This window comes from Gekko japonicus, unplaced genomic scaffold, assembly GCF_001447785.1.
Source record: "Gekko japonicus isolate JY-2015 unplaced genomic scaffold, Gekko_japonicus_V1.1 scaffold69, whole genome shotgun sequence".
NCBI classification, from domain to species: domain Eukaryota; kingdom Metazoa; phylum Chordata; class Lepidosauria; order Squamata; family Gekkonidae; genus Gekko; species Gekko japonicus.
In genome coordinates this window covers 1449689-1460600 of record NW_015175972.1, presented here as the reverse complement: position 1 = coordinate 1460600, position 10912 = coordinate 1449689, and the positions used below count along the sequence as shown (strand labels likewise).

The 10912-nt window shown below is 45.0% G+C and overlaps 1 protein-coding gene across 2 annotated transcripts in view; it reads left to right on the top strand.

The window, feature by feature from the left end:
- Positions 1 to 10912, top strand: part of KBTBD12 (kelch repeat and BTB (POZ) domain containing 12) — a 78515-nt gene that overhangs the window by 10458 nt on the left and 57145 nt on the right. For both annotated transcript variants that reach the window (XM_015426089.1, XM_015426090.1), the window contains exons 2-3: positions 3824 to 5008; positions 6866 to 7136. In XM_015426089.1, coding sequence (XP_015281575.1) covers positions 3930 to 5008; positions 6866 to 7136 — 1350 coding nt within the window. In that variant the 5' untranslated portion in view covers positions 3824 to 3929. The remainder of the gene's footprint in view (positions 1 to 3823; positions 5009 to 6865; positions 7137 to 10912) is intronic.

Sequence of the window (10912 nt, the reverse complement as noted above, 5' to 3'; positions counted from 1 at the left end):
TCAGGAGTTAAGTTGTAATTCCAGAAACTCTTGGTCCTCCCTGGAAGTTGGTAACTCTATTTTAGATCAGTTTTCTCCAGAAGGCCTACTACTGCGAAAAATCTTCAAGAACAATCAGTAAATGGTGAGCTGTTGTTTTTCCCCCCTCCGATATACTCAACAACCATATTTACTACAGTGCTGAAATGGCCCTTGCTTCAGGGCACATCAGTTAATTTAGTTCTAGATTGCAAGAGCTTCTCTTGAAATTCCACAGCTTACCTGTGTTCTCCTTCTCCCTGTCTGTGTCAGCCCAGTACTTGACCTCTGTTTCCCTCGTTGCCATACTTTCCCCAATTATTTTTTCTTGTGCATTCTTAGAGGTCAGGCATCCATAAATGGAAAAGACAGAAAGAAATCTGCGGATGCATTGAAGTATAAGATAACAGGCCTTCATAAGTGCCCCTACTGGCAGGAGGATAGAAATGCAGGGGATTTTCTCTTCAAGAACATACATCCTACCTATCTCCTTTTGAGCACCTGGTTTTCAATAAGCGTCTACTAATATGAGTGTAGCTGTTCATATGTGCCAGCTGTAATGTCTGGACAGGCTTTTATCAGACAGCTGCAACTTCAGTTTCTTAAATGGAATTAGCATAGAACTCAGAAGTGTGGATGGAACTCTATCAGGTAGGACTGCCAGGTCTGGGTTGGGAAATACCTGGAGACTTTGGGGGTGGATCCGGGAGAGGGTGGGGTTTGGGGAGGGGAGGGGCCTCAGCATGGTACAATGCCATAGAGTCCACCCTTCAAAGCAGCCATTTTATCCAGGGGAGCTGATCTCTGTCAGCTGGAGATCAATTGTAAAAGCGGGAGATCTCCAGACACCACCTGTAGGCTGGCAACCCTACTATCAGGACTAACTGAAACTCTGTCTTGCGAATAATGTCCTGTGGTAGTTTTTGAGGAGTTTAGAACTGTATCTGGTGTTCTTTTATGTTTGCTTTGAGCATCTGATATTGCAAAAGTCCAATTTGTATTCTCTGCCAGAAACACCCACATGCTCACCCCACCAGATTTCCAGTTTCAGGAGGAAAGGTACTCTTCTTTACAAGGATATTTTCTTCTGAATTTCTGATTTAGGTTTAGGGTTGACTGGTCTCTGAATCTAACCTGAAGTTTCATCTGCCTGAGAGAGACTAGGGCAAGGGTCCCCACTGTTGGCCCATGGGCGCCATGGTGCCCACCAACACCTTTCCTGGTATCCGTTAACTGTTTTCAGAAGGTGGGTGGGTGGGTGGGGCTTTAACCCAGCTAGGCTTCTGATTTGATTGGCTGTGAAAACTTTAAAAAACATTGCTTTGACAACATCTGTCACCATAACACAAGGAAGGTAGGTAAGGTGTGGTAGCCATTTTGTGGCTGTATCTACCTCCCATGGCAGCCATTTTGTGGCTACGCCCACTAGGGTTGCCAAATTGAAGTGCGGCCGGGAGTGGGGGGCTCCCGGCTGGCGTCCTCTGCGTGTGCGCACCGCATGCACGTCACGCGGAAGTGACGTGAGCACGCCGGGCCCGCTGGGGGCGGGGCCACGGCTATACAAGGGAAAACCATAGTTTTCCCCACCCCCTGGCCCGATTTGGCAGCCCTAGCGCCCACCATGTTGTGTCAGAATTCCAAAAGTGCTTGCAGGCTCAAAAAGGTTTGGGAAAGGAGTCATAGGAGGGGTACAAGCAGTTTTCTGTGGAGCCCGTTCTCAACTGCCTCTCCCTTTTCTCAAGTTTAACCACCCTCTGTTTTCGGTAACTTCTTCCACTTTTAGTATCATTTTCTCTCGTTCTGCTCCTGATTAAATAAGAATATAGAAACCACATGGGAGACTATGGATCACATTAAAAGAACAATGGCTTGCATCCTAGGACTTGTTTCTACTTGTACAACATCCTCTTCTGTTGTGGAGGTGGTCCTCTCCTACAAAGCATGTTCCTCTAACACTAAGGCACTTCTGCTCAGGCAATGTCTTTTGGTGAGCCATTGAGTTCCCAGCTGTACAAATGGAGCTCCCTTAATTTTGGATGTCTAATACAAAATATTATCAAAATGTTATCTCAGTGGGAGTGTTATTTTCATGTATTAATAGCTGTTTGGCAATTGTATCCAGGAACTGATCTTTATATATATTTTTAAAAGCTAGCAACCCTATCTCCTCTTTGAATATTACAAAAGGCATCAAGACTGGCAGGAAAAGCACTTTCCTGTGGAAAGATCCAATGCAAGTTTTGACTGATGTTTAATCCACGAGTGAAGACCTTTATCTGTGTTTACAGGGGAGATAAAATAGCCTGCAGATTGCTTCCTTAGGCTTCTGAATCCACAAAGCTCAATTAGCAGAGTTTTTACACAAGATAAAGCTTATTGGACTCTGGGTATCAGAATAAAGTTGAGCATTCGTTACAAAACAGGCCCAAAAAAGTGTCTGTGGCCCCGGTCACACGGCAAAGTTGCCGCGAGAGAGGCATGGGAGTCCCGCAGATTTTCCGGGCATGATCACACCCCAACGTCTGGGAAGCGCAGTGCTCCCGTGGCGAACCCGTGGCTTCCCGCCAAAGGTGCGGATTAAAAAACTAGTACCAATGAGGTAGTAGTTTCCTGAAACTGCGGGCCAAGGGCGGGCGTCTGATCGTGTTTCCGGTGGACTTACGTGGCATCCGGCGCCCGTCTCCGCAGGTTGTGCAACAGCACCCAACAGCGCATGTGCACAAAGAGCGATTGCTAGTGTAGGGCTGCCAAGTGCGGGCGGGAGGCCCGATTTCCGCCGCTGCGGAATTGGGCCCTGTGGGGAACTCCGCCCCCCAAAGCTGCATCACCAGAGGTGACGCAGCCATGTCGCTCGTGTTGGGGGCGTGGCCCAGATCGTCGGGGGGGGAACCATATGGTTTTCTCCCCGACGATCTGGGCCATGCCCCCAAGGTGAGTGACGTCGCACGTCACTTCCGTTGACGTGCTGGCGGCACGCGCGCGCACATCCGGAGCCGGCTCCCGGAGCCATCGGAGCCTCCCCCGCCAGTGAGTTTGCCGGACTTGGCAACCCTATGCTAGTGCGATCGTGTGGAGCAGCTTCTGTGCCGCGCTGCAGGATACCCGTCTGGTCAGCATCTCCCCCCTAACCATGGGACCTCGACTGGGACGTGTGCTCGGGTGGCCGCGCGTTAGTTTCCTCCGGGGCAATTAGCCACGCCTCCCCCCCCCCCCCCAATATCCGGCCCGTGTGACCGGGGCCTGTGTCAGTTTTTCTTTTGCCAAAACCTGCAGTAGACTTGGAAAAGAGTAGGAAAAGAGACATTTGTTTTTTAAGTAGGCATGTATTAATGAGTACTTTACCAAAATTCATAAGCCTTTTCATTAGCTAATCTGCACGGTTTATCATTGAAATTCATTGGAATCCAGATTTATATATATTGAGCCTCACTCAGTGTTTCCATAAATCTACCATTTGCAATATGAATCCTGTTCATGTTTATTAGAACATTTTTATTGGAAGATGAAATAGGATCCTTAAATTAACATAGACAATCAATGGCAAATATATTTTTATAAACAACCCGTTCCAAAAGGAGGATCTATTTCATTTGTTCATTCATCAAAATGTAGAGTGGAAAAATGCAGCTTTTGTGTTCAATTGGAAAATGAACACTATATGTGCTCAAGGGTATATAACAGATTTATAACCTGTCCTCTCAAAACATTTACTGTCTTGAAGCTCTAACTGTAAAATTTGATTGTCAGAACTAAGATTTGTTCATATAAGAAAATTATATGTTTCCTTCTCCCCCCCCACCCCCAGGAACATCAAGATGAAGGCACATCACTCTGAGAGCAATCAGACATGCAAATAGCCCTTTCAAAGCTCAAGCGAATACCAGAGGAGGTTTTAAAATAGCAATACAAGTATGTTTCCCATGGATTACAAGACTGTAGGCAAAAGGAAACAGCAGCATAGCTTACAGCTACTGGAGCAATTGAAAAATATGAAAAATTTAACCGAAATGATCGATGTGGTCTTGGTGGCTGAAGGTGAAAAGTTCCCTTGCCACAAACTGATCCTGGCTGCTTTCAGCCCTTATTTCAAAGCCATGTTTACCTGTGGCTTGGTTGAATGCACTCAGAAGGAAGTGGTCCTACATGACACGTCTGCAGAAAGTGTGTCCGTCCTTCTTCACTACATATACACTGCTGAGCTGCCTCTCACTAATGGCAATGTGCAGAGTGTGGCCGTCGCAGCATTTTTCACGCAAATGGATGATGTTTTCAACATGTGCCAGAAATACATGATGGACCACATGGATGCTTCCAACTGTGTAGGGATCTATTACTTTGCAAAGCAAATTGGGGCAGAAGAGTTGTCTGACCAAGCCAGGAAGTATTTGTACCAGCACTTTTCAGAGGTGAGCCTGCATGAAGAAATATTAGAGCTAGAAGCACAGCAGTTGCTAAGCTTGATCCAATCAGATGATCTTAACGTGTCCAGAGAAGACACCATCCTGGACTTAGTCCTCAAATGGGTTAACCACAGCAGAAAATTGCGTGCCAACAACCTCACTGAGCTCCTAAAGCAAGTGAGGCTCATGCTTGTAAGCCCTTCGTTCCTAGTGGAAGCTCGGAAAAGGAACACGGTGCTTTTGAGTAATTCGCAATGCAGTGATATGATTGAGGGAGCATTAGAAACCATCAGGAAATCCAACCAGCCATCTCTCACTCTCCGCTATGGGATGGAGACCACAACTCTTCTGCTTTGCATTGGGAATAACTCACAGGGTATCAAATCAAGGCATGGTAACTATGCTGATGCCAGCTTCTGTTATGCTCCTGCAACACAAAAGACTTATTTCATTTCCTCCCCGAAATATGGAGAAGGCCTGGGATGCGTATGTACTGGTGTGGTTAAAGAGAACAATGATATCATTGTGGCAGGCGAGGCGAGCGCTGCGAAATTGTCAAGACAAAAGACCAGGAAAATTGAAATTTATAGGTTTGTATCCTCTTGTGTAAAGAAACTAAATACTTCTTGTAAGCCACCCTCTTCCCCTCCAAATGATAATGTGCATATAGGTTTTAAGAGCTGCTTCCCTAAAAAGATTTAATGCTGTGGGGCTTAAACAGCCTCTTCTAACCCCTATGATGTTCTTCCTAAGTTCAAAGGGTGGAAAACTGTTAGAATGGTTTTTACCTCAGTTCAGTTATCTTATGGTATGCCTTTCACAAAAGAGGTGAAATGAAAGTGTGTTAATGGAAGATCTGGGCCATCTAAAATTCTGCATCCAACTATGGACCACACTGGTTACCAAATCCTGTGTCCTTTCCTCATGCGCAAGGACTCATACAGAGGTCTCTTTGCCCTCTGCAGTATGTTTAATACAATGCATATAACACGCACTCTTTCAGTGACAATTTCTTAAATGGAATTTCTTCAGATTAGGTGTATTAGTCCATTAATTGGCAATTCGGTGGGTTAAGGCTGCAGTGCCTTCTGTGTACCACACATAGCTCCACTGGCTATCTCCCCGCCTTTTAAAATTGTTTTGTCCATATTCAGTCACAAGCACTGCAAAATATGTCTATTTAGTGGTCATGTTCTGCCTCTTTAATAGTATCATTATTAGAAGTCCTCACACTATTTTTATTATTTATTCTTCAGATAAACTGTGGGCAGAACTCAACAAGTATTTTCACAAAGTTTTTTTAAAACAGAAAACAGCTGTTGGGGTTTCAATTTAGAGGGGGAGACTAGCATAGAGGTAAGATGGTCGTGTAACTCTATCTTGGGAAATATACAGGTACTCATATACATTTTTCCTATGAGAATTTAAAGCAGTTTGCAAGTGGCAGTTTTGATAAGAAAATATAATGAAAAGAAAGTTAAACAGCCCCACTGTGCTGGTCTACCCCTTTACATTGCATGCTCCAGAGCTATGCTCTTTTTTAAAAATCAGGAAAAATAATTATGGAATTGTACATAATATGTTGTTCTGCTCTAAGGCTGCACTCTTGAACATATCCCACTGAAATCAAAGGAAATTACTTTATGTAATCTTGGTTTAGATTGGACTGTGAAATTATGTGTGTGTCATTTAACTCTATTATATAACTCACTAGGTTTTTGCCTTTTTTTAATAAAAGAAAGTCCTTGGACAGATTATGCAGAGGAATGTTTTTGACAGAAAATTTCCATTCCTTTCATCCTAATGACTAGTGTGTTCTTAGCTGCCCCTTAAGATATTCTGTACCTGGTAGGGTTGCCAACAGCCTGGACAAAAAAAAATGTCCTGCCCCTTTAACAGAGGCTTAATGTGTGCAAATGGATAGTGAAGCTTTTCATGGCATGGAAGGAAATAACATCTCATGTAACCTCTGTTAAAGGCTTACAGAACATTTTTTTCTCCAGGTTGTTAGCAACCTTAGTACCTGGCTTTGAACCGGTTTATCTTCAACCTAGGCCTCCTGTTTTGTTCTGAAGGGGTGCACAAATATATCCACTAGGTATTTGGAGAGGCGGTTAGAAGTAGGTCAGCATGTAACCCCTTGAAAAAGAAGAATTAATTTCGTATCCTATTTCCTGTTAATCTGACTTTCTCTCACACTGCATCTCTGCAAACATCACAGGGAGTTGTGCCTATATATTTGGGGTATGCTGCACACAAAAAAAAACCCCTGTGAGGGTTAACTTTATCTCAAGGTAAATGTTCGGTAACGTTTTTACTGTTTGTTGAAAATAAAAACTCCCCATTGACCCTGTTTGACATTGCTGGAAAATAAGGAGGGGTTTAAATTCAAATGTATATACATTCTTCAGTGTCCGTGGCCATTCTAATCTTAGGCTTTCTTATAGGTACAACAGCCAAGGAAACCGGTGCTGGCAAAGTCTCTGTACTGCCCAGCTTCGTGAGCTGTATGCTCTGGGTACCCTTCGCAATGACCTCTATGTTATAGGAGGTCAAATGAAACTGAAACACCAATACCACATCACAAACTGTGTGGAGAAATACTCCATGGAGCAAGAGAACTGGAGAACCGTGGCTCCTCTCCCAGTGCCACTAGCCTGCCATGCTGTGGTCACCGTGAAAAACAGGTTGTACGTAATGGGAGGATGGACACCGCAGGTGAGGAACACAGCTTTGCATTTTGGCTATACTGATGATGCTGCGTATGGAGACCTTAGGGATACCAACCTCCAGGTGGTGACTGGAGATCTCCTGGGATTGTCGCTGATCTCCAGGCAACAGAGCTCACTTCGCCTGGAGAAATGGCCTCTTTGGAAGATGGACTCTGTGGCCTTATACCCCATTGAAGTCCTTTCCCCTCCCCAAATCCTGCCCTCCTCGGCCTCTGCCTCCAAGGTCTCCAGGTATTTCCCAGCCTGGAGCTGGCAAGCCTAACCATTTGGCCAGAATCCAAAGGCATATTTAAGGCCACCCATCTCAGTGGGCTTAAAGCATCCTCAACCTTATGTTAAAACAAAACAAAAAGTAAGTTTTGCCACACTGTAGAGGAGAGCTGAGCATCTTGGGAAATGATGCTAATTACCAGCCAGAGATATTATACAGTATGTTGTTCATGCATTTAGAATGTTTTGCCTGCCCTGGTCTGTGAAATCCCTGATCTATCATACAATAGTAGTATAAGACCTTTTTCTTTTCTTTTTTTCCATTTTGTTCCTTTTTCTCCACCGGCATCACAACTCCTAGGTTCATGGGGCCCAATTTGGAATTGAGCCATGGCATACCACTTTCCAGATTTTCTTCTTATTATTAAGCAGTTATAATATAGTTTTCTAATGCTTATAGAGGATTTGCTATCTTTAGATTTAACTCTTCATATGCTGTTGCACTTTTGCTCTATGTGTGTTTTCATTAAATACCTATGGCAAATGGTCTTTAAAACTAGTGTGTATTTAAAGGAAAACAGTAACATTAATAATCTGCCATTTATATAAGATAAAAACAAGGACTTGTGGGCACACAGTTTCCTCTCCCCCACTGTTTCCTCTTTGCCTTTCCTGAAAGATCCCCATAGCTGCTCCCTTCTGTCTTCCTTGTTATCCCCATTCTGTAGAAGATATCTGAGGCAGAGAGCATTGCAGCTTGGCTAAGTGAGATCATGCCTGAGGCGACATTTGAACTGGGGACTGGCTCATACCATTAGCTACTACACCCCTCCAGCGATTACATATATTCAAGTAAAGAGGAATTTCCTTGAGTGGATTGCTTTGGTCTGAGTCATTCCACCCTCTCACTGTCAATTGCTTTGGAAGCTTCTGCAGCAGGTGAATGTCCAGATGGCAGGTTCCTAGAGTATCTATTTGGTGCTAGCCCTAGCCCTATGGGTAGGCAGGGTGGAGTAGTCTGCCTCAAGTGGCAGACTTCTGGTGGACCATTAAAGTGGAAGGAAATAGTCAATTAGTGTACTTATTATATTTTTACTACTGGGGGTGGGAACTGTTTAGATTTTCTGCTGCAGGCATTTAAAAGGATTTGGGCTATTTCTGCAGTTGGACACTAAATTTGGAAAAGCTTTAGGAAGCCTTGTGAAAAACATGTATATAGGGTCTCAGCCCTGGAGATGTTGTTCAGCTAGAAAAAGAATAATGAACACAAAATTCAAAAGTACAACTTCAAAAGGCAAAAATACATGTTGGGAAAAGAAGACGTGTAGTCTTATTCCATTTTATGTAAGAGAAGAACAATAAAGAGCTTTATACCATCATTTAATGTAGGAGGAATAAGGCCTGGAAGCCTGTGGATTACATAATGAGGCAATGAAAAGTAAATATCAGTGAAGACAATAAAGCTACTTCCCCTAATTAGTTTGCCCTGTATACAAAGGTGCACTGCATCAATTTTGTGAGATCTGAAATCACTGTTTCCTTAGCAAACAAACAACAGCTATTCCAGTGCCCATCCAGAACAGATTACAGAGGAGTATGACCATAAGCTGATGGCTACCTTGGAGAGACTTCAAACACTGCTTTAGGATCTATGGTCCCTGGGCAGCTGAGTGGAATGGAACAGAGAAGGATAAAGGAGGGGCTGTGGCTCAGGGGTAGAGCATCTGCTTTGTAATGCAGGTGTGATCCCACATTCAACCCCCCAGTGTCTCCAGTTAGAAAGAATCAGATGGTAAGTGGGTGATAAGAAAGACCTGTGCCTGAGATCCTGGGGAGCGGCTGCCAGTCATAGTAAGCAACACTGACCTTGCTAGAACAATGGTTTGACTCAGTGAAATACGGCTTCATGTGTTCAAAGGGGAAGCAGAGACTGGGATGAGCAAGGACATCTAGAATCACATACTAGTGATGGTAAGGAAGAGAGGGAAGGTGAGCTGAAACTGAACAAGGCTGCTTCTGGCAGCAGCACAAGTCAAAATTTGAGGAAAGGAGCTGAAGGATTTGGGAGAATGTAGAGCTGTCCTTTAAGTACATAAGTGCCATCAAGTTGCAGCTGACTTATGGTGACTAGGGATGGGCACGAACTAAAATTTCTGATGAATTTTGGCCAGTTCATTGTTCGTTCGTGGCAGGTCAACCGACACAAACTTTCAAGTTGTTCATGGCAGTTTGTGGTGGTTCATGAATGGATACATTTCCAGATAGACCACTCAGTCTAAATATATTTTCAAACTTTAAAGCAACAGGGGGGGGGCAGAACTTGGAGGGCATTTCAAGGAGAATTTGGGGGAGGTCCCCTGCAACTTTGATGTCTCTAGCTTGCACAGGATCTGTTCTATACACTCCTGAACCTGCACCTGTCATTTCCCCAGAAAGCACTTTCCTGGGGGCACCTTTTTGGGGGGGGGCATAACTCAGATGCTGTAAATCCAATCTTCACCAAACTTGGAAGGCAGGTAGAGGGAGTCAGCCAGAGATCTCCTGAGTGTTTGGTGCCTCTAGCATGGGGGGGGGGGGGATTCTATCCTGTCAGAAACCTCACAAACTGAACTGGTTTGTTTGGCGGCTAAAAGTTCGTGCCAGTTCATTGTTCATGAACTGGACATGCCACAAACCACAAACTGAACTTAATTTTCCCAGTTTGTTTCCATCCCTAATGGTGACCTCAGCAACATCTTTTCAAGGCAAGTGAGAAGCAGAGGTGGCTTGCCATGGCCTTCCTCTGCAGGGAGAGCTGGCCTTTACTGATCAGCAACTGTGAACAGCTTCTAACAGTCCTGTACTCTGCGGGCAAGCCAGATAGGTCTCCTCTGGAGCAGTGCCCTCAGGTCTAGATAGCAGGGCTTGGGAGCATCAATAGGTGCTGGCAGCCAAAAGCTGGAACTGAAGGCCAGGAACTAGAGCTGGTGCACAGGCTTGTGCCCAGTGGGTGCTTGATCCAGCATGGCAGCCTTCCAAAGCCCCGGCTTAAGGCTGAGAGGTAGTCAGGCTCAACTGCACTGCTGGCAGGTGCCGAGCGCCTCTGTCTGTGTTGTGGCCAGAATCCTACGAATAATTATCTTCCTCTCTGCCTGGTTCTGAGACAATGTTGTGTGCTGCCAGTCTGGCACTTCACTTTCTTTGGGTTACTTCAACCTGGGCCTTCTGTCGCTGCCATTACTGTAGAGAGCAGATGGGTCCCAGGATGCTGTGGGTCCAGGTTTGAGATCTGCACAGTAGAGGCATGGTGTTTATCTCAGGGGCTGGTGGCAAAGTTTCACTTTCAGGTTCTAACAGGATGTCCTCTTGGACATTGCCCACTGGCACCTCTGCCATGTCAGGCCCTCTCTGATCCTGATGGTCCTCCTCAGCCAGTGTCCTTGATTCCTCAGGCTCTTCCACTGAGGACTCTGAGTCCAAGTCACTGGGTTGCTTTAGAAGGGGTCATGACACTAACAGCTTATGAGAGAGATTGGGAGAGTAGGAAGTAGATGGAGTGAGCCTGGAGCCTTA